General features: G+C 41.1%; 1 protein-coding gene across 2 annotated transcripts in view; it reads right to left on the bottom strand.

Annotated features, from left to right (window-relative positions):
- Positions 1-24,927, bottom strand: part of lrrc40 (leucine rich repeat containing 40) — a 92,592-nt gene that overhangs the window by 24,338 nt on the left and 43,327 nt on the right. For both annotated transcript variants that reach the window (XM_072273840.1, XM_072273839.1), the window contains exons 8-10: positions 14,092-14,182; positions 7,016-7,061; positions 4,080-4,179 (exon numbers count right to left, since the gene is read on the bottom strand). In XM_072273840.1, coding sequence (XP_072129941.1) covers positions 4,080-4,179; positions 7,016-7,061; positions 14,092-14,182 — 237 coding nt within the window. The remainder of the gene's footprint in view (positions 1-4,079; positions 4,180-7,015; positions 7,062-14,091; positions 14,183-24,927) is intronic.

The raw sequence follows: 24,927 nt of genomic DNA, 5'->3' as shown, positions 1-24,927 counted from the left end.
CCACTGGCTGCAACACAAGCCCAAAGCATGATCGATCCACCCCCGTGCTTAACAGTTGGAGAGGTGTTCTTTTCATGAAATTCTGCACCCTTTTTTTTTCCCCAAACATACCTTTGCTCATTGCAGCCAAAATTCAGCGTCAGGTTTGCAAAGGAACATCTAAGCAAGCCTGGTGCATTTTGGAAACAAGTCCTGTGGACTGATGAAGTTAAAATAGAACTACCTGGCCGCAGTGAGCAAAGGTACATTTGGGAAAAAAAGGGTGCAGAATTTCATGAAAAGAACACCTCTCCAACTGTTAAGCACGGGGGTGGATCGATCATGCTTTGGGCTTGTGTTGCAGCCAGTGGCATGGGGAACATCTCACTGGTAGAGGGAAGAATGAATTCAATTAAATACCAGCAAATTCTGGAAGCAAACATCACACCGTCTGTAAAAAAGTCGAAGAGGAAAAGAGGATGACTTCTACAACAGGATAATGATCCTAAACACACCTCAAAATCCACAATGGACTACCTCAAGAGACGCAAGCTGAAGGTTTTGCCATGGCCCTCACAGTCCCCTGACGAGAATCTGTTGGTAGTCCTCAAAAGAACAGTGCATGCAAGACGGCCCAAGAATCTCACAGAATTAGAAGCTTTTTGCATGGAAGAATGGGTGAAAATCCCCCAAACAAGAATTGAAAGACTCTTAGCTGGCTACAAAAAGTGTTTACAAGCTGTGATACTTGCCTAAGGGGGTGTTACTAAGTACTGCCATGCAGGGTGCCCAAACATTTGCTTCGGGCCCTTTTCCTTCCTTGTTATTTTGAAACTGTAAAAGATGGAAATAAAAAAGTTTTTTGCTTAAAATATTAAAGAAATGTGTCATCTTTAACTTCACGCCTTTTGGAAATCAGTTCATCTTTTACTCGCTTAGCTATTCACAGTAACAGAAATTTTGACTGGGGTGCCCAAACTTTTGCGCGCATGTGTGTGTGGGTGTGCATGTGCGTATATCTTTATATATCTGTGCCTAAGACCTTGGCACAGTACTGTAGTGATTTCATACATTGCATTCTACTGCTCGCACAAAAAACCCCTCAAATTTCATGACATATGAGAGTGATGATAAACCCGATTCTGATTCGAGTCTCTGTTGTGGACAGAGTAGGAAGGGATCAGAGAGAGGGGAATCGTGGTTGGAAAAAGGGGAAGGAAGAGGGGAGGGAGTGGGAAGGACCAGAGAAACATTCTGTAGTGATTAATAAATCAATTGTTTGGAATCAAATGACTTTCCCTGGTGTCTCAGGGCTGGGTGTGTCTGCACCCACACCACCCCCAGCCCAAGGGACTCCTATTCTGCCACCTGCCCCACAGCCCGCCCATGTCACTTCACCCTCACAAAAGTCTTAGGCACCCTAGCTATATATGAGGGGTGATTGATAAGGTAGAAGGAGTCAATTTTAGAAAACCTAGCACATTTATTTTTCAACATCGTCAACATTTTTCAACTCATCAGTTAATAACTCATCGGAGGTGATTGATAAGTTTGTGGCCTAAGGCAGAAGGAGATGAGTTATTAACTTCAAACTTTCTGCATAATCACTCAGAGTTGAACTGCATGTGCATGTAACGAGAGCCTTACACCACGAGCTTATCAATCACCCATCTGTGGACACCTTCTGGAGGTCCAAGATCCGTATGCTCCACGACCGCTAGACTAAGTGTGTAAATGTTGGAGGGGCTATGTTGAAAAACAAAATGTGCTAGGTTTTCTAAAATTGACTCCTTCTACCTTAGTCCACAAACTTATCAATCACCTCTCCTATATGTGCTTAGCTAAGGCTTTTGCACAGTACTGTAAAAAAACCTCACCGTAGCAAAGACATAACTACCATTGAACAAAGTACATAGACTCTGTATTCCCTATTTATCTACAAACAGTGATGCAAAACAATCCTGCAAAATTAGATCACTAATTCTGAAACTGCACACCTTTCAAATATATACCTAAATAATTACATAGCAAATTCTGAATATTCTCATTGTAAAATTTCATGCTCATATGTTAAATTCCAAGCTGCAGTGTAAACAATTGAGCATAGAAGTGATACCTTTCCAGATAAAAAAGCTGAATAAACATCAAGGGAACAAGCTATTTTATGTCTACTACTGTGTAATTAGAAAGAATTAATAGATAATCTAGTGGTTAAAGTTTTTCTAAGTAAATATTAGTAAAATTTCATATAAATGTCAAAATAATGATATTTCAATATGAAACCAGAGACTGAAAAGTACTGCTGTTCAAGTGAGGCTAGATGTACTTGTACACAAATTACTGACTTTTAACATCAAGTACAGCAGGTGATTAAAGAGATAAACTGAAGTTTGACATAAGTTGCAGGACAAATTTGAGTACAACAGTCGAGATCCAGTTGTATAGGATACTGCAGGAGCAAATCAAAAATACTGTTTACTGGCCTGGCCTCCCAACCCAAGGATATACTCTGATAGAGTGTTGAGAAGGTTGACCATTTTGATACCACTCAGGTCAGTCAATGTCAAAACATTTCAGTCCCCGGGCTCTGACAATCAAGTCTGCACTTTTGGGCCTGTCCAGATTCAGAATCAAATTTATCATCACTGACAACAACAATGTGAAATCTGTTGTTTTGCAGCAACGGCACAGTGCAAAGACATAAAATAGCTATAATTTACAAAAATGAATAAATAAAGCAAAAAAGGAATAAGATGATGGTGTTCATGGACCATTCATAAATCTGATGGTGGAAGGGAAGAAGTTGTTTGGAATCACTGAGTGTGGGTTTTCAGGTTCTTGTACCTCTGTGTAGTAATGAGAAGAGGGCATGCCTCGGATGTTGAGGATCCTTACAAATGGATGTCACCTTCTTAAGACACCACATCTTAAAGATGTCCTTGATGGTGGGGTGAGTTGTGCCTGTGATGGAACTGGATGAGTATACAACACTCTGCAGTTTTTTGCAATCCTGAGTCTTACAAACTCTGTACCAGGCTATGATGCAACCAGTCAAAACATTCATTTACAGAAATTTGAAGGAGTCCTTGGTGACCTACTGAATCTCCTCAAACTCTTAAAGTAGAATTCTGTTCAAATGTACAGGGGTTGAAATTATAAAGCTTTGGTGAGACATTATTTGTGTAGTACAGTCTGGTTTGGCCTCCTTACCTAAAATGAGGATATATTCACTTTCAGGTCGGTGCGGCGTTGTGGGATAAGGAAGGTATCCTGTGAAGAGTGTTTAAGTAGGACTATCCTAAGCTCATTAAGAAGTGGTCTCATTGGTTCTGAGGGGGACTGATTGGGCAGATGCTCGGAAGCCATTTTCTCTAGGTGGGAAGTCTAGGATTAGTGAGCAGAGTCTTAGAATGAAAGGTCAGCAATTAAGAACTGAGAATAGGGGGGAAATACCCTTGCTCAATGTTGAAAGCTTTTGGAATTCTCTACAGCCTCAGGGATAGGCAAACCTGATCTCTTTGGATTAACAGTAAAAGGATATGGGTATTGCACAGGTAAGTGAACTTGAGCCGCAATTTTACTGAATGCAAAGAAGGCTCAAAAGCCCATATTGCTTACTTCTGCTCTATTCCTTACAGTCTTAAAACTCAATTTATCTTCAGAGACAATAGCCTTTTATCCCAACTTCAGGAGCAGATCTATATCAGGCATCTTTCTGTCCAAAGAAAGAAATATGTCCATTTCTCCCCCAAAAGTATTACCTGAAGGATTCTCAAGGCTGGAATAATGAAAGGGGACAGCTATAATGCTTCTTCCATTTCAAAACTGTATACAACAATTCAACTACAAATATTTAATTCTACATTATATCTGAATAGGAGCAATTGCACAGATTAACAGCCTTCAATAAAATTCCAAGTTAACAGTTTCAAGTTTGTATTGAGGATTTTGTATGAAGTATGATTTTAGCAGTACTATGATCGATTAAAGTTAGAATGAATTTATACTGAGAAGATGGGCATTATAGCAAAACACATATAAGTATTACTTCAACAGAGATTTCAATATTGCTAAATTTATTCTTCTTCCACATTACATACCAGTATTCTAAAACCTTGCGTGATCCTAGGCTGTACACAGCAGACTTAGACTCACTTGGAAATGTCATAGCTGTTGCTGGACCACTGTCACCTGGTTGTTCTTGTCAAAAAACACAAAATAAGCATTATTTGAACCATGTACACAGATAAAAGGAATAGGTCTGCCACTCAGTGTCACACTTCTTTCATCTATATTCTGCCATTATTCTCTGGTCAAGTTGCTCATAGAATCAAAATGAAACTTCATTAAGAAGAGTAAAATATTAGTTAGTTACATATAATTTCAAGTTATAGAATTCTTCTAGTAAATCTGTGATGCATTCCCTACAAGGTCATCATTTATTTCCTTAAGTTTCAGGTCAAAACCCAGCATTGGGAAGTTGCTGATCGTCAACCACAAAACATTGACATTTCCTTTCCTTCCAGACTTACTGCTTGACCTGCTGAGATCCTCCATCAGATTGGTTGTTGCTCCAGATTCCCACATCTGTAGTCACTTGCTTAAACCATAAGATAAAGGAGCAGAATTAGGCCATTTGGCCCATCTAGTCTGCTCTGCCATTTAATCATGGCTGATCCAATTTTCCTCTCAGCCCCAATCTCCTGCCTTCTCCCCATATCCCTTCATGCCCTGACCAATCAAAGATCTATCAACCTCTGCCTTAAATATAACCCAATGACTTGGCCACCTGTGGCAATGGATTCCACAGAGTCACCATTCTCTGGCTAAAGAAATTCTTAATCAACTCCATTCTAAATGAATATACCTCCATTCTCACCCTGTGTCCTCTGGTCTTAGTCTCCTCCACCATAAGTATCATGCTCTCCACATCCAACCTATCGAGGTCTTTCAACATTTGACAGATTTCAATGAGATCCCCCCTCCCAATCATTCTTCTGAATCCCAGTGAGTACAGGCCCAGAGCTATCAAATGCTCCTCATACGATAAGCCTTTCAATCTCAAAAGAAAGGACTATAATTTCCTTTCTTCTGGCCTATAACTTGCTTTCTTCTGCCTCTCTCCCTTCTCGAAGAGTGGAATGACATTCGTAATTTTCCAGTCCTCCAGAACCATGCCAGAATCCATTGATTCATGAAAGATCATTACTAATGGCTACACAATCTCTTCAGCCACCTCTTTCTGAACGCTGGGGTGTACACCATCTGGTCCAGGTGATGTATCTACCTTCAATTTCCCAAAAACTTTCTCCCTAGTCAGAGCAACTTTACTTACTAGTGCCCCCTGACACACCTGAACTTCCGCCATACTGCTAGTGTACTCCACAGTGAAGACTGATGTAAAATACTGCTCTAAAGTTAGCAGTATTTCCCCCTCTTGGGATCCAGACTGGCCTGATTTTCCCAATCTACCTGCATACTGAAATCCCCCATGACTATCATAACATTGCCCTTTTGACATGCATTTTCTATCTCCCATTGTAACTTGTAGACCATATCGTTGCTACTGTTTGGTGGTCTGTATATAACTCCCATCAGGGTCTTTTTACCCTTGCAGTTTCTCAGCTCTCTCCATGATGGTTCTACAGATTCCTATCCTATGTCACCTCTTTCTAAGGATTTGATTCCATTTTTCACCAACAGAACTACCCCACCTCCTCTGCTTACTTGCATGTCCTTTAGACACAAGGTGAATCTTTAGACATTAAACTCCCAGCTATAATCTTCTTTCAGCCACGATTCAGTGAGGCCCACAATGTCATAACCACCATATTTCCTTATTTTCTACCATTTACTTTGTAATAAAGAACGATATTCCAATTGTAATTTTTCATAATTTTTGTATATATGTATAAGCATCTAACATATTTTGCATGTGAAAGGTTAAATCCCACTGCTCCTGAACTCCTGATAGAAAATATTTTGATTTATTCTCACTTAACTTCATCTGCTAGAGTTTTCTCCAATAACTAAACATTACCTCTTTACTGCTTTCTGTTTCCATCTAATACCATGTCATTAAGAAAAATAGTAAGCTGCAAACAAGGATAAATAGACTTTATTCCTTCATCCAGGTTGTTAATAAATATGGTGGATATTTGTGGACCTCAGCATAGGGTGCTTTGGGAGAATTTGCCATATCCCATTAATCAGTGGTTCACCTGTAAGGATATATATTTGCCCATATGTTTCACTATCACGTGCTAGTTGGAGATGAACATTGGAGGGTGTCTGGAGATATTTTGTTTGAATATGCAGTTCAATTCAAAAGAGGAATATATAGTAACACACTTAAATTATGTCACAGACAACGGAAATGTAGGCACACCTCTAAATGCAAAATGTGCATCCTGTGTGATGACCTCCAATGTACCCAGAAGATTATCCAGAGCAACACAAACTAATAGCTGCTCAGTTAATTAAACTGCAGCTGACATTAGTCATTTTTGGAAATTTACCAAAATAATAAACCTATGCATGAAATTTAATTTTTTCTGTTGTCTCTGAACCTTCTTCAAGTTATTTTCTTCTCACATATGGCAACCTTATCATCTATTTGTTGGGCAAAGAATCTGGAATACTTTCACTTGTGACTGGTAAGGAGTTCAAAGTAACACCCCTTGGATCTTCCCACTCTGGAAAAACACTAATCATCTGCTAAACACATTTTCATATAAGTATTAGGAACTTATCAAATAAAGGATAAATTGCAAACCCTCACCATAAAACTTATCGTTTTACATGATTGATTTTTCTGAGGATATTTCTATCTATTGTCATACCTTTTGTGAAGACCATAATGAAACCTGCTTACAATCAAAAGAGCTAAAAAATGAATTATTCCACAAAATTAAAGCCACTTTAACATACAGAAGTCCCTGGTGCCATCTCAGGAAAATGTATTCATTTTCAGTAAAATCACATTGGTATATTACAAAGATAGCTACTTGAGTAAAAAAATAAGTTGATTTTGTACCTTCAATTCTACTCCTCAAGTATTTGAGAAGTTCTTGTGTTCCTCTCTGTAAATAAAGTACATTTTTTAAACAAAAGCTGGCGAAGAAACATCCTAATTTCTCTTTAACAAATGCCAACTAAACTTGGAGGAAGTTAGTGAGTAATATGAACCATAACTAGAAAATATATCAAGATACAAGGGCAGCATGCAAGTTGAATGACTGCAAACTAACTACTATGCTGAGGAAGAGACCAAGATGACAGGAATATATTTTTAAAATTGTAGACTCCGCAAACCTCATGGCTCCAAAATATGTACTACGCACAGAGTGTTAGAGGTACCTGCTCTGACTGGAGGATCATCATGTGTATTAAGTCAATAAACTAATTAGCATGACCGAATATTACTTATTTTTAATATATATTTTAAAGGTACTTATTGATCCATTGCAACAGCATGAGCAGTAGCCGAGGAACAATCAGCAATAAGATTTTCAGCTTTATTAAAAGCAAAGTAGTTTTCTTTTTCAAAACAAAACATGATAATTTTCTTTCTGTTGTTGGTCTTTGAACTTTTTAAAATCAACCGTAATTGAGGCCTGTTACCGGACCTGCCTCTCGGTTTTGTTGCACTACCTTACTTTCCCTTTTCTATTTTCTATTTATGACTTATAATTTAAATTTTTAATATTTACTATCGATTTGTACTCCAGGGAGCACGAAGAGCAGAATCAAATATCGCTGTGATGATTGTACGCTCTAGTATCAATTGCTTGGCGACAATAAAGTATAAAGTACAAAGCCTCAGCAATACTTTATCACCATTAGATACTTTGACAAAGTTTTTTCTGGAAATGATCAGTCAAGTAGGAGTATACACTAGTGCCAGAAAGTTTGGGAACCCTGTAGAATTTCCTCTATTGCGGCATAAATATGACCTAAAATGTGATCAGATCTTCACGCAAGTTCTGAAACTAGATAAAGACAACCCAATTAAATAAACACAGAAGACCATTATACTTGTTCATTTATTTAGAGAAAAATAATCTATTATTACATGTATTTGTTGGAAAAAGTATGTGAACTTTTGCTTTCAGTAACTGGTGTGACCCACTTGTACAGCAATAACTTCAATCAAGCATTTCTGGTAACTGTTAATCAGTCCTTCACATTGACCTGGAGGAATTTTAGGCCATTCCTTCTTACAAAACTGCTTCAACTCCAGGATGTTGGTGGGCTTCCTTGCATGAACTGCTTCCTTCAGGTCTTTCCACAACATTTCTATAGGATTAAGGTCAGGATTTTGACTGCCATTCCAAAACACAACTTCTCTTCTTTTTAACCCATTCTGTTGTTGATTTACTCTTGTCTTCCAGATCATTGTCTTGTTGCATTATCCAAATTCTATTAAGCTTCAGATAACAGACTGCTAACCCTGACATTCTCCTGTAACATGTCTTGATACAATTTTGAATTCATTGTTCTCTCAACGATTGCAAGCTGTCCAGGCCCCAAGGCAGCAAAGCAGCTCCAAACCATGATGCTCCTTGCACCACGCTTCACAGTAGGGATGAGGTTTTGATTTTGGTGTTGGTGTGCAGTGGCCTTTTTCCTCCTAACATAGCAATGTGGATTTCTGCCAAAAAGTTCAACTTTTGTCTCATCTGTCTATTGAACGTTGTCCCAGAACCATTGTAGAACATCCAGGTGGTCTTTTGGAAACTTGAGATGAGCAGCAATGCTTTTTTTTTTTTAAAAAAAGAGCAGCGGTTTCCTCCGTGTATCATTCCACGAGCACCATTCTTGTTCAGTGTTTTTTTTATATAGTGGCTAGATGAACAGAGACTTTAGCAAGTTCTGGAGATTTCTGCAGGTCTTTTGTTGTTAGGCTTGGGTTCTTTTTCACCACCTTCAGCATTGCACGTTGTGCTCTTGGTGTGATCTTTGCAGGATGCCCACTCCTAGGGAGAGTAGCAACAGTACTAAGTTTCCTCCATTTGTAGACAATTTCTCTTACTGTGCACTGATGAACACCCAGGTCTTCTGAAATGCTTTTGGAGCCTTTTCCAGCTACGTGCATCTCTACAAATCTTCGTCTAAACTCCTCTAAAAGTTGTTTTGATCCAGGTATAGTGCACATAAACAGATCTTCCTTGAGAAGAGCAGTCTCTGTCAGTAACCTGACTTTGTGAATCTTTTTTTATAGGGCGGGGCACCTCTACAACCCACACCTTCAATCTCATCTCATTGACTGGAACACCTGACTCCAAATAGCTTTTGTAGAAGGCATTACCTGGAGGTTCATATACTTTTCCCAACAAATACATCTAATATTGGATCATTTTTCTCAATAAATATATGAACAAGTATAAAGTTTTTGTGTTATTTACTTGAGTTCTCTTCAGTTAGTTTTAGGACTTAGATGAAGCTCTGATCACATTTTAGGTCATATTTGTGCAGAAATAGAGAAAATCTGACAGAGTTCACAAACTTTCTAGCACCATTGTATGTATCTGTATGTTGGTTGCATATTGTAACATTGGTTTGTTCCATTGTGGGCATATCGCTGCAAACTTAAGTTATGCCAAAGATTACTAGTGAATAGCTATTAAGCATTTTGTTATCCATATTGTGGAATCCATGAAGGAACAGATGACTGGCCTGAAATAAACAACAAAATATGATCAAAATATGTGTAGGTTGAGACCTCCAGCTCCTCATGCCTGCTTTACCTTCACTGATTACAGCTCAGTGTTCAACACCATCATGCCCTCAGTACTAATCAACAACTCCAAAATAGGTCTCTATACCTCCCTCTGCAACTGGATATTTGACTTCCTCATTAAAAGACCACAGTAAGTGCAAAATGGAAATAACATCTTTCTCTTGCTGACGATCAACACTAGTGCACCTTAAGGATGCATGCTTAGCCCACTGCTCTACTCTCTACACCCACAAATGTGTGGCCGGACACAGTTCAAATGCAATCATTAACTATGACATGAGACGACTATTGGCAGAATTTCAGATGATGATAAGGTGGTGAACAGGAGTGAGATAAATCAACTGACTGAGTGGTGTTGCATGCAACATCAGCAAGACTAAGGAATTAATTGTGGACTTTAGGAAGGGGAAATCGAGGGAACACACATCAGTCCTCAATGAGCGATCAGCAGTGAAAAGGGAGAGGAGTTTTAAGTTCCTGGGTGTCAACATCTCTGAGGATCAATCCTGGGCCCAACATATCGAGGCAGTTACAAAGAAGGTACAACAGCCATTATATTTTATTAGGAGTTTGAGGAGACTGGACATGACACCAAAGACTCTCACAAATTTCAACAGATCTACCACGGAGAGCATTCTAACTGGTTCATTTTGGTACGGAGGGTTGACTGCACAGGATTGGAAAAAGCTGCAGAAAGTAACAAACTGAACCAGCTCCAGTCACAATCAAGAGAAAGTCTGCAGATAGTCATAGTCATACTTTATTAATCCCGGGGGAAATTGGTTTTCTTACAGTTGCTCCATAAATAATAAATAGTAATAGAACCATAAATAGGTACATAGTAATATGTAAATTATGCCAGTAAATTATGAAATAAGTCCAGGACCAGCCTATTGGCTCAGGGTGTCTGAACCTCCAAGGGAGGAGTTGTAAAGTTTGATGGCCACAGGCAGGAATGACTTCCTATGACGCTCAGTGCTGCATCTCGGTGGAATGAGTCTCTGGCTGAATGTACTCCTGTGCCCACCCAGTACATTATGTAGTGGATGGGAGATATTGACCAAGATGGCATGCAGCTTAGACAGCATCCTCTTTTCAGACACCACCGTGAGAGAGTCCAATTCCATCCCCACAACATCACTGGCCTTACGAATAAGTTTGTTGATTCTGTTGGTGTCTGCTACCCTCAGCCTGCTGCCCCAGCACACAACAGCAAACATGATAGCACTGGCCACCACAGACTCGTAGAACATCCTCAGCATCGTCCGGCAGATGCTAAAGGACCTCAGTTTCCTCAGGAAATAGAGACGGCTCTGACCCTTCTTGTAGACAGCCTCAGTGTTCTTTGACCAGTCCAGTTTATTGTCAATTCGTATCCCCAGGTATTTGTAATCCTCCACCATGTCCACACTGACCCCCTGGATGGAAACAGGGGTCACTGGTACCTTAGCTCTCAGGTCCTGCAACACACACAAAATGCTGGAGGAACTCAGCAGGCCAGACAGCATCCATGGAAATGAGTACAGTTGACATTTCGGCCCAAATTGGCAACTGTACTCTTTTCCATAGATGCTGCCAGGTCTGCTGAGTTTCTCCAACATCTTGTGTGTGTTGCTTGAACCAGCCTCATAATGGGCACTAGCGATCACAGCATCAAGGATAACTTCAAAAACGATGCCTCAGAAAGGCAGCATCCATCATTAAGGACCTCATCATCCAAGACATGTCCTCTTCTCATGCTACTATCAAGGAGATGGTACAGGAGCCTGAAGACACACACTCAATGTTTCAGGAACAACTTCTTCCCCTCTGCCATCAGATTTTTGAATGGACAATGAATCTACGTCCATTACCTCAATATTTTGTTTTTCTTTTTTTTGCTTTCTTCTTGCACTGGCATTATTTAATTTTTAAAAATATATTGCTTACTGTAATTTGTAGCTTTTTCATTATTATATATTGCGACGTTCTGCTATAAAGCAACTAATTTCACAATTTATGCCAGTGATAGTAAACCTGATTCTGATTTGGAAAATAATATCAGATCTTTTACCTCAGCACTATGCTTAGCCCACATCGCTTGAAAACAATACTATTTAAAAATTAATGTCTTGAATACATAGCAATGAGCCTCCACAAAACTCTTGGATAGCAAATTCAAAAGATTAACTAACCTCTGGGTGAAGAAACTCCTTTTCATTAATTTTGAGGCTATGATCCCTACATCTCAACAAACTACCCAGGGTAGTCCTCCCCCTCCCACTTTCAAATCTCTTACTAGCTCTTCCTTCAGTTAGTCCTGATGAAGGGTCTCGGCCTGAAATGTCGACTGTACCTCTTCCTAGAGATGCTGCCTGGCCTGCTGCATTCACCAGCAACTTTGATGTGTGTTGCTTGAATTTCCAGCATTTGCAGAATTCCTCGTGTGTACCCAGGGTAAAAACAACTCCTTACCATCCAGCCAAGGAATTTGTATGTTTAAATGAAATCATCTTCCTTTCTTCTACATGGGTAAGAAGATCAGTCCCGAACATAACATTTCGGGTCTCACTAGGGCTCTATTGCATATAATTGCAGAATGACATCTTAGGCATTCAAATCACATTGCAATAAAGCATGAACATACCGTTTTCCTTCTAAACAGTTTGTTAGTTTTCAGTGGACTAGGACAACCAGGTCCTTTTGAATCCCAGAACATTTGATCCTTTATCATTAAAAAAAGACTTTTTTTTTTCCGTCAAAGTAGATAATCACATTTTTCCACATTATATCCATCTGTCATATCTTTCTTAGTCACATAGCCTATCTATATCTTTCTGAAGTCTCCACATCATTTTCAGTCTAGACTGCCATTTGGTTAGTGTCTTCAGCAAACTTAAATGTCACTTTGTCCCCTGATTAAAATTACTGATGTTGATTCTCAACATTTGGAGCTATTGTACCAACCCCATGCATCAGTAACACTGATCACTGTCTGAATATGACTATTTTAGCACTTTGCTTTCTGTCCATTAACCAATTTTATTAATAATCCCCAACATGGAACTTTATCAAAACGTTATCTGAAAGTTCTAGGAAATCACAATTGGTTTACCCATATCATATCTGCTGGTTATAAATGCAAAAACATTCAAAATTCTTGCTACCATGATTATTCTCTCAAATTCACACTAACTATATCCAATCCTGTTATTGCTTTCTAAGTACGATAACAGTCATAGAAAACTACAGCATAAAAACAGGACCTTTGGCCCATCTAGTCTGTGCGGAATCATTTAAACTGCCTAGTTTCATTGACCTGCACCCGGACTATAGCCCTCCCATCCATGTACCTTTCTAAACAAATATTGATATATTTTTCTTTAGTAGTACAGGTAGGTTCTGATAATTTGTCCACTACAAACAAGCTACTGTTCCTTTTTTATCCCTTTTTCCTTCCTTAAATCATAAGATTAGCTACATTCCAATTGCTAAGAATTACTCTGGAATTTATGTAATCAGGGTTACCCACCTTCTCCATAGGCAGCACAATCAAAAATCCTAGTATGCTGGTGATTGGGCCTGTGGATCAATTGCATTTCAGTTCCATTAATTAAGAGTAGTTATTATAATTTCTCTGAGCTTCTATTTTTTTTTAGATATGTAATCCTCCATGATTTCTGGGAAGTTTTTCCTCAACTTTCAGGAAGACAGCAGAAGGTATTTGTTTAACTTCTCTGCTGTTTCCTCATTTCCTGGTATGATTTTTCCTTTCTCAGTCTATAAAGGATCGCATGTTAATTTTAACTGTTTGCATATCAGCAAAGGTTTTTAAAATCCTATTTTTAAAATGTTGCTCAATACCTAACTTCACATTCAACTTTCCCTTTTCCCACCATTGCACAAATCATCTGCTGAAGTCTGAAATTTTCAGGCATATAGTTTATATCCCATTAGACTCTCATCCTGTAGTTAAGCCTCTATCTCTGATCTAATATTATGATTTGTCTTGCTAGTCATAGCTGAACAACCTTTCCTGTCTTTTTTAAAACTTAAAGGAATACATGTTAGTTATTAATAACATATTAACTTTTGTTAACATTGTCATCACTGATTTATTATCACAGCTTTCAGGATGATTTCACAATCTATGAGAAGTAACCCCCTCAGCTCACTTTCATGGTTTGCTTTATTCAGATTAAAGATCATGGTTGCAGAATGAACTAAATCACTTTCAGTGTTTATATAAACTTTGCTGTCAAAATGATCACCACTCGTTAAAGCACCATTTAACTACTAAATCATTAAAAAAAACCTTCTTGTAAGGTTAAAAGCAACTTGCTGCTGTTGAATCTAATTATTAAAAAAAACACATGGTATAGTATACTCACATTAATAATGTCTCTGCGAATAGAGCGCAGTGGATTGCCCTCAAGCAACAGAGATTTCAACTTCGGGAGATTTCCCAGCTTATACGGCAAGCTGCAAGTCAAAGAGCATTTCATGAATGAACAAGAGGTATGCCAGCAAATGTTACATCCTAACTCTTCATGGGATTTTTATATAACTGTAAATAAATAGATCACATTTGCTTATTCAGTAACCACTATTATAGTCATAGAGGATAAAAAATTTTATTTTTCATACACAATGGAAAATGTGTGAAGAAGAAAATGTTGTTAATAGAATGTAGCTTTGACATTAATAGGTAAAATTAGTATAAATGTAAAATAAGTATTCAACTTCATTCTTCAGATTACTGTGCTAGAAGATAAGAGAGACTAAAAATAATAAATAATGTTCCATGGACTCTTCTAAAGATAGGGTGTCAATTAGTTAATGGTTCATTATCAATTAATCACTATGGACACAAGCAATTATTGTGATAAAAAAAATTGAAATGCTGACAGCATGATGCTCCCAGCCTCAAAAGGAAATCAGTATTGGCTTCCATAGGTCATGATGTACTGCTGGGTTTTGGAATCTCAGATCGATCCAAAGGTGTTGGGCTCCCCTCTTCCCATAATTTCAGTCTTGGTTCTTCTTGGCGAAAGTACTCACACCATGCTGATAGTAGGGAGTTCCAGGATTTAAATCCAGACACAAAGGACCAGTGGTATATTTCCAAGTTCGGAAGGTATGTGCCTCAGAGAGGAACCCGCAAGTGGGGGGTTACCTTCCATCTTTGACCTTGTAAAGGAGGCAATAGGTTTTGGATCTACAACTGGGACTGTCCAAATGAGTAACTGCAGAATACACTGTAGCCACTATGAGCTGCAGTAGGATGGAATGAATGCTTAGCTGATGGATGGAGTGCTAATCAAAAGTTTGATGTCATCAAGCTACCAGAGAATTATTGGGACTGCACTTATCCAAGCAAGTGGGACAGTATTCCAACACGCTCCTGATTTATTTTTATGGATGGTAGAAAATCTTTTGGGTGGTGGTAGATAAATCTCTTGTCACAGATTCCTCTAGATCATCTCTTGCCATTATGTTATTTACATGTCCATAAATTAAATTTCTGGCTTAAATACCGAAATGGTGCAGCACGCTGAGTGTCATACTATGGATTCCTAACTATATAACCTGATAATTCACTTGGCATTATACAGGCATTATAGAGGTGTGTTACTGACAGCACTGCTTTGTTACAAACCCCTGCTCATCCTACTGCTGTGTCAGGAACCTGTCATGAATCACTGCCCTCCACTACTGTTGCTGTACAATAGATCACCCAGGCTATGTTGAGAAAACAATACAGCCACTCAGCACTGGGTGAGAATCTCTGGGCTCTACTCTTCCAACACCATGAACGTAGGCAACACAAAGGTTGGTGGTGTTGTAGATAGTGTTGAGGATTGTCAAAGATTGCAGAGAGACATTGACAGGATGCAGAAGTAGGCTGAGAAGTGGCAGATGCAGTTCAACCTGGAGAAGTGTGTGATGGTACACTTTGGAAGGACAAACTCTAAGGCAGCGTACAAGGTAAGTGGCAGGATACTTGGTAGTGTGGAGGAGCAGAGGGATCTAGGGGTACATGTCCACAGATCCTTGAAAGTTACCTCACAGGTAGATAGGGTAGTTAAGAAAGCTTATGGGGTGTTAGATTTCATAAGTCGAGGGCTAGAGTTTAAGAGTTGCAAGGTAATGATGCAGCTCTATAAAACTCTGGTTAGGCCACACTTGGAGTACTGTGTCCAGTTCTGGTCACCTCACTATAGGAAGGATGTGGAAGCTTTGCAAAGGGTACAGAAGAGATTTACCAGGATACTGCCTGGTTTAGAGAGTATGGATTATGATCAGAGATTAAGGGAGCTAGGGCTTTACTCTTTGGAGAGGAAATGATTCCAGGATTGAATGGGTTGTCATATGAAGAGGGTTTGATGGCTCTGAGCCTGTATTCACTAGAATTCAGAAGAATGAGGAGGGACCTCACTGAAACCTATCAAATAGTGGAAAGACTTGATAGAGTGGATGTGGAGAGGATGTTTCCTATAGTGGGAGAGTCTAAAACTAGAGTATGCAGCCTCAGAATAGAGGGGCATCCTTTTAGAACGGAGATGAGAAAGATCTTCTTTAGTCGGAGAGTGGTGAATCTGTGGAATTCTTTGCCACAAGCAGCTGTGCAGGCCAAGTCTTTTTGTATATTTAAGGCAGAGGTTGATAGAATTTTGATTGGTCAGGGCATGAAGGGATATGGGGCTGAGAGGAAAACTGGATCAACCATAATGAAACGGCGGAGAAGACTCGATGGGGCAAATGGCCTCCAATTCTGCTCCTATATCTTATGGAATTATCCTTGTGAACCTCCTCTGAACCCTCTCCAATGCCAGCACATCTTTCCTTAGATGAGGATCTCTCCCTCTCCCAGTATAGAGTGCCCTCCTGCTTCAAAACATCCACCATTGTTCCTGTACCTTAAAAGACCAAGGTGATATGTCTGAATGACTGGCGTCCTGTCACACTCACCTCAATAATAAGCAAATGCTTTGAGAGGCTGGTCAAGGATTACATCTGCAGTATGCTGCCACCCACACTTGACCCCTACAATTCGTCCACCAACACAACCAATCAACAGATGATGCAATAGCGTCCTTTCACATCTGCAGAAGGAGGATGCTTATGTGAGAATGCTGTTCTTGGACGACAGTTCAGCATTCAACACCATAATTCTATCCAGTCTCGACAAGAAGCTCAGAGACCTCGGCCTTCACCCTGCCTTGTGTAGCTGGGTCCTGGACTTCCCAAGAACTTTCTACAGGGATACAACTGAGAGCACCCTGACTGGCTGCATTACTGACTGGTATGGAAACCGTACTTCCCTCAATCGCAGGACTCTGCAGAGAATGGTGCAGACAGTCCAGCGCATCTGTAGATGTGAACTTCCCACTATTCAGGACATTTACAGAGACAGGTATGTAAAAAGGGTCCGAATGATCATTGGGGACCTGAGTCACCCCAACCACAAACTGCTCCAGCTGCTAGCATCCAGGAAATGGTACCACAGCATAAAAGCCAGGACCAGCAGGCTCCGGGACAGCTTCTTCCACCAGGCCATCAGACTGATTAATTTATGCTGACACAACTGTATTTCTATGTTATATTAACTGTCCTGTTGTACATACTATTTGTTATAAATTACTATAAATTGCACATTTAGACAGAGACGAAACGTAAAGATTTTTGTTCCTCATGTATATGAAGGATGTAAGTAATAAAGTTAATTCAATTACACCACCATTCACAATACTCAAGGTGAGGCCTCACCAGTGCCTTATAAAGCCTCAGCATCACATCTCTGCTCTTGGATTCTAGACCTCTTAAAATGAATGCTAACATTGCCTTTGCCTTCCTCACCACTGACTCAACCTGCAAGTTAATCTTTAGGGTGTTCTGCACAAGGACTCCCAAGTCACTTTGCATCTCAGATTTTTTGATTTTCTCCCCATTTAGAAAATAGTCTGCACATTTATTTCTACTACCAAAGTGCACTGCCATACATTTTCCAACATTGTATTTCATTTGCCACTTTCTTCCCATTCTCCTACCTATTTCCTCAACACTACTTGCCCCTCAACCAATCTTTGTATCATATGCAAACTTGGCAACAAAGCCATCTATTCCATCATCAAAATCACTGCTATACAGCATAAAAAGCGGTCCTGACACTGACCCCTGCGGAACACCACTAGTCACTGGCAGCCAACCAGAAAAGAATCCTTTTATTCCCATAGACAGAAGGGATTAGTTTATTTAGACATTTAGTTAATAGTTTAATTAGTTCAACGCAGCATCATGGGCTGAAGGGTTCTGTATTATGTGCACTGCTCCACAGTCTATGTCAGTAATGGTCACAGGGCCAAAAAAAAGAAGAAAAAGAGAGGTTGATGGTAGCTTCCATCTTTTCCACCTCTCGCTACTACAGTCTGTAGTCCCCACCTGCCTTAAGTCAGCCACAATAATACCCATACCAAAGAAAAGTACAGTGAACTGCCTTAATGACTATCGCCCAGTTACTCTAACTCCTATCATCATGAAATGTTTTGAGAGACTCATACTGTCTTATATTAAGTCTGCCATACCTGCTGACCTTGATAAATACCAGTTTGCGTATCGTGCAAACAGATTGACAGAGGATGCAGTCATCACAGCTCTCCACACAGCCCTTACAAATCTGGATGAGGATAACACCTATGTAAGAATGCTGTTTGTGGACTACAGCTCAGCTTTTAATACAGTCATCCCCTACAAACTGGTGTAGAAATTGAGCAACCTGGGCCTTGGCAGTTCACTGTGCTCACGGATACTGGATTTTCTGAGTAACAGACCCCAAAATGTCAGGATGGGAGAACACACATCATCTACTCTCATCCTGAACACCGGTACACCACAGGGGTGTGTTCTCAGCCCCATCCTCTAACCTCTTTTCACCCATGATTGCTCTACCATTCACTCCACCAACACTATTGTCAAATTTGCTGACGATACCACCCTAATAGGTATCATATCAGATTGTGATGAGACAGCCTATAGGGAGGAGGTACAGCATTTGACAGAATGGTGTTGTCATAATAACCTGGACTTGAACATCACAAAAACCAAGGAGCTGATAGTAGACTTCAGGAAATCAAAGCGTGTCGAGCACTCTGCTCTGCATATATACGGGAAAGAGGTGGAGAGAGTAGAAAGTTTCAAGTTCCTCGGCGTCCACATCTCGGCTGACCTCACCTGGACTGCCCATATCTCTTATCAGGTGGGGAAGGCCCAACAGAGGCTCTACTTCCTAAGGAAGCTAAAGCATGCTCTCTTCCCTCATCACCTGCTGATCAACTTCTATCGGACAACTATAGAGAGCCTCCTGACGTATTGCTGTGCAGTGTGGTTTGCCAGCTGCACAGAACAGAACAGGAAGGACTTGCAGCAAGTGGTGAGGGTAGCAGAGCGGGTTATTGGCACAACATTACCTTCCCTCAGAGACATTTATACTGGCAGACTTCAAGAGAAGGCTACTTGTATTTCGAAGGATCCCACTCATCCTGGACATCACCTGTTTTCCCCTCTACCTTCTGGGAAGAGATACAGAGCATTAAGGATGAAAACAAAGAGACTCCTTAACAGCTTCTACCCACAAGCAGTGAAATGTATAACACCCCCTTCCCTTCTCCTGCCCCCCTCCTAAGACGGCAGCAGCTAAATGCATCACACTTCCAGGAATGGCAGGTATGCAATAGTCCTACCCCTCCCCCCAATCCATATATTATTAATTTTGGACTGCACTCCTGAGGTTTTAGAGTTTATTTTATGTATATATTCTTTGTCATGCTGCAAAACGTTGAGCTGCTAAACTGTGTTTCATTGCTCCACAACAATGACAATACAGATATTCTTCTTCTTCTTTAGAAGTCAATAAGACTGCCCAGATCCTGCAGTCTGTCACTATCAGTTTGCAACAATGGATATTATCATTGTACCTGCCATGTTGCGGACCGAATCCCACATCTTGGTGCTAAACAGCTGAACTGTTTGCCCCAGCATACCTCTCATTGACGATCATGGGCAGCCTATCCTCACAGAGTCATGGGTAATTCTTGTGCTTGGATTGCTAGTGGAGTGAGGGGCTCACACCAGGTCTCCAGCACAGCAACTCACAGTTGTGTTTAACTGACAGTGTTGAAGCTGGAGAATTGAGAACACTATAACATAGACTATAAGACATTCCTTTGTACCAGACTACAGATTTTACATTTACCTCACTAGTATTTTTACATCATGTATTCAGTTAATTTTATGTGATAAACCACGATAGTAGTTAAGTTAGTGTTAGTCCTCCAAATTTCAACACAGACAGGGTTACCTTCAAACCCAAATGCCAAGGAAGACAATACAGAGTATTAATTTATTACATCCCATAACTTCATTCCTCCCCATACCACTTTGAACCATTCCATTGGATAGAATCCAGATTAATCCACACTTCAATGCTATCAGTGAAATATTTGCTCTGACAAAATCCTACCTTGGCGCCTCACTGTGGCGTAGGAGTGACACAGGCCGAACATCAGCGAAGTGTGGCGGAGATTCGTTCTCTGGCAGGTCTAACCTAGCCGTGAAGGTGATGTTCCACTGGGATACTACTAGACTAGATCTAGTAGTAGGATCATGGCTGGCTAAGTCAAGGAGGTGAGCATGCCTTTGCTACTTTGTAGGTTATGCCACTTCAGGCAAGGGCTGCACCCAACGAGGACGCCGGCAGCAGGGCGTCTGATGGTGTCTGTGGCAGGTGAATCCAAAAGGGTCAATGGTACAGCCACCTTGGTGGCACGCGGAGGAACCAGAGTGTTGGTCAACGGATGGCATCACTAGGCTAGTTAGTTGTCACTGCGGGGTAGCTTCCTTATCCGCTAAGTGTGTTACACTCCTGTGTACCACTGAGCATCAGATCTGGAAGCCCAGAGAGACAATATGGTGGGAGCATGACACCGTCTGTCTTATTACTGTGCAAGGCGTGTTGGAGTAGAGTTTCTGGATGGTGTGGAAAGCCCTGTGGCGATGGAGCTCATGTGACGGCAGCAGGCTTGAGGAGCTGGAAGCTGCTAGCATGAACTCTGCACATAGGCAGCTCACATAAGATGGCCGCTACCTTGCTGAGTTGTCTGAGCAACAACAGGTTGAGGCAGCTATGTGAGTGTCCGGGCAGCCCTTTTTAGGGAAAGCACTGCCCACCCTGGAAGGGGAAGCCCCTAGAAAAGGTGGGGTAAAGAAAGCTTGCTCAGATTTCACCTGGCTGGGTCACCGCGGCCAGCGGGTCTTCACCACTGCAGTAAGAAGTTTCAGAAGATGAAACTGATTGTTGCCACATGGAATGTGTGCAGTTTTGGTCCCCTTGTGTGCAGTTTTGGTCCCCTAATCTAAGGAAAGACATTCTTGCCATAGAGGGAGTACAAAGAAGGTCCACCAGATTGATTCCTGGGATGGCAGGACTTTCATATGATGAAAAACTGGATCGACTAGGCTTATACTCGTTGGAATTTAGAAGATTGAGGGGGGATCTTATCGAAACATATAAAATCCTAAAGGGATTGGACAGGCTAGATGCAGGAAGATTGTTCCCAATGTTGGGGAAGTCCAGAACGAGGAGACACAGATTGAGGATAAAGGGGAAGCCTTTTAGGACCGAGATTAGGAAAAACTTCTTCACACAGAGAGTGGTAAATCTGTGGAATTCTCTGCCACAGGAAACAGTTGAGGCCAGTTCATCGGCTATACTTAAGAGGGAGTTAGATATGGCCCTTGTGGCTAAAGGGATCAGGGGTTATGGAGGGAAGGCTGGTACAGGGTTCTGAGTTGGATGATCAGCCATCATACTGAATGGCAGTGCAGCTCAAAGGGCCAAATGGCCTACTCCTGCACCTATTTTCTATGTTTCTAATGCTGGATAACGACTCAAGACCGGAAAGGAGAACTTCTTTGATAGCCAAGGAATTGGCAAGATACAACACTGATATTGCTGTGCACCAAGAGACAAGGATTGAAGGACAAGGCCAGATCCAAGAAAATACTCATACTTTCTTTTGGATTGGGAAAACCAACGAAAGGAGAGATGCAGGTGTGGCCTTTGCTATTTCCAACAAGATTCCTAGCAAATTGCCAACACTTCTGATAGGGATATCTGAAAGGATCATACGTGTTCCCATCGGAAAGGATCGTTTCCTGAGTTTGATCAATGTGTATGCATCAACCATGGCATATTCCGACAAAGACAAGGAGTCCTTCTATTAGGAACTGGCTGAAATAACTGATAATGTCCCTAGGGCAGACAAGCTGCTCATCTTGGGAGATTTCAATGCCAGGGTAGGCAAGAATCACAGTACCTATGAAGGCGTCATTGGCAAATTTGGTAAAGGCAAAAAGAACACCAATGGTGAACTTACGCTAAACTTTTGCACTCAGAGGGAATTGTGTGTTACCAACACTTTCTTTCGTCAACCCGAGAAGAACTACTTCACCTGGATGCACCCAAGGTCAAGGCATCTCCACTTGCTTGACTACGTTGCGACTCGCAAAGCAGATATGCTGGAGGTTCTATCGACAAAAGCAATGCGTGGAGCAGAGTGCTCATCTGATCATTACATGGTACGATCACAACTTACTTAAACTGCTGCTGCCAAGGTGAAAAACACCCAGTGAAGCACCCAAGAAATTGGATGTCAACAAGTTGGCCAGTGAGGAACATCAGAGGAGACTTGTCACAGCATTGACATTATCTCTCCAAGAAGACAAAGACCCTCTCAATGACCCAACCAATATTGAAGAATGCTGGAAGCAGCTCAAGAAAACCCCATTCATTCAACTGCTTGGCCACCCTTAGAGAAAAACTCCTGACTGGTTTCAAGAACAAAACGATTCAATTCAAGAACTGTTGGAGATGAAACAAAGGCTTTATATGTGTCACTTGAAAGAGAACTCTGAAAGAAGCAAAGCAGCATTTAAGGCCGTGAAAGCCAAAGTTCAAAGGGAGATCAGGGCTATGAAGAACAACTGATGGAATAAGAAAGCAGAAGAATTGCAAGCAATGTCAGACAGAAATGACTACCATGGGCTCTTCTCAGGACTGAAAGCTATCTATGGTCCAAGAAGCAATACAGTGGCTCCAGTAAAAACTGCAGATGGGAACAAGCTATGTACTGACAGGAAAGACATCACTGAGCGCTCCTGTAACCTTCTAAACAAACAAGGTGCGGCTGACCGCAATGCATGTGAAAGGCTCACAAGTAGACCGGTAAGAGAAGAGCTATGTAGACTCATCACTATAACAGAACTTAACAAGGCTTTAAAAGATACCAGAAGCGGTAAAGCACCCGGGCAAGATGGCATTCCATCAGATGTACTGAAGCAAGGTGGTCTTGCTCTGAAGACTGAACTGTTGAACTTATATAATGCTTGTTGGCAGAGTCAATGTCTCCCTCAGGATTTCAAAGATGCGCTGATAGTCACCATCTACAAGAAGAAAGGCGACCGTAGTGTTTGTGGAAACCACCGAGGAGTCTCCCTTCTGTCCACAGCTGGCAAGATTATGGTGAAGATACTGCTCAACCGGCTCAAGATCATCTCAGAAGATGTGCTTCCTGAAAGCCAACGTGGCTTTAGGGCTGGAAGAGCAACCACTGACATGATCTTTACTTTGAGGCAACTGCAGGAGAAGGCAGTAGAACAGCAGCAACCATTGTACATTGTCTTTGTTGATTTCTCACAAGCATTAGATACGGCGGACAGAGAAACACTCTGGGAAGTGCTCAAAACTTATAACTGTCCAGATAGGCTGGTTACGATGATCAAACTGTTTCCTGAGAGCATGTCTGGCAAAGTATCTATCGGAGGAGACGTCAGCGAAGCCTTCACCATCAACCACGGGGTAAAACAGGGATGCGCTCTCGCTCCAACTTTGTTCACACCATATCTTGCTGCAGTTTTGGAAATATAGACCATAATTTGGACAAAGGTGTGTACATAGGACTCGCTCAGATGGAAAATTGTTCAACCTGTCAAGACTCAAAGCCTCAACCAAATCAAGACAGATATGTGTCAGAGAACTTCTGTATGCAGACGACTCAGCCCTGGTTGCTACTGATGTTAATGTGATTCAAGAAATTGTACACCACTTCTCGCTTGTTGCCACTCTTTTTGGCCTAACAACCAATGTCTCTAAAACCGAACTTCTGTACTAGCCTCCTCCTCTGGGTAGTCCCAGTGAGACCCAACCACCAGTCCGATCGGTCAATGGGGTAGTGCTGAAATGTTCTGAATCTTTCACATACTTAGGAAGCGCTGTGACCAACACCAACTCATCAGATCTGGAAGTTGAGAGGAGAATTCAATCAGCTACAAAAGTCTTTGGTGCTTTGCAGAAGCAACTTTGGTCTCGCCACGGTATTAAAATGGCAACCAAGGTCAAAGTGTATAACACAGCTGTTTTACCATCTCTGCTTTATTCAACTGAAACGATGACATTGTATCGGAAGCACATCAAGAAATTGACCAAGACACAATACAGGCATTTATGCCAAATATTACACATCAAGTGGCAATAGAGGGTACCAGATGTGGAGGTGCTCAAACGTGCTGGGACAGTCAGCGTAGAATCGCTCATCACAGCTTCTCAGCTGCGTTGGACTGGTCATGTCACAAGAATGAGCAATGATCGTTTACCCGAAGCTGTTTTCTCTGGCGAACTACATGAAGGAAAGAGGAAGCATGGTGGTCAGAATCTGCACTACAAAGACATGCTCAAGCACCAGATGAAGAACACTGACATGAATGTCAATCCCTGGGAGAAAGATGTTTTGGACAGAAGAAGTTGGCACTGCGTTGTCAAGAAGTCAATCCCAGCTATCGAGGAGAAAAGGCAGAAGAAATATGAAGCAGGTCATGAACGCAGACATTCAGCGCTAGGCCAGTCAAATCACAAATGCAACCAATGTGGGAGACAGTGTCGATCCAATGCTGGTCTTGTGGCCCATAAATGTGCCTGCAGAGACTAAACTCTCAGCACAGTCAACATCAAAATCGATGGACAGCCGAAGAAGAAGATTTGCTCAAGTCCAGCAATCCTTTTTGGAAAACTACACAACAGCTCAGAGTTGTGAGTAACCAGTAACAGCCTACATGCTGTTTAGTAGCATGGCAATTTTACTGTATACAGTTCATTCTAAACAATGCAGAAGTGC

Source organism: Mobula birostris, chromosome 12 (genome assembly GCF_030028105.1).
Source record: "Mobula birostris isolate sMobBir1 chromosome 12, sMobBir1.hap1, whole genome shotgun sequence".
Classification (NCBI taxonomy): domain Eukaryota; kingdom Metazoa; phylum Chordata; class Chondrichthyes; order Myliobatiformes; family Myliobatidae; genus Mobula; species Mobula birostris.
This window is presented reverse-complemented; position numbering and strand designations above follow the sequence as displayed.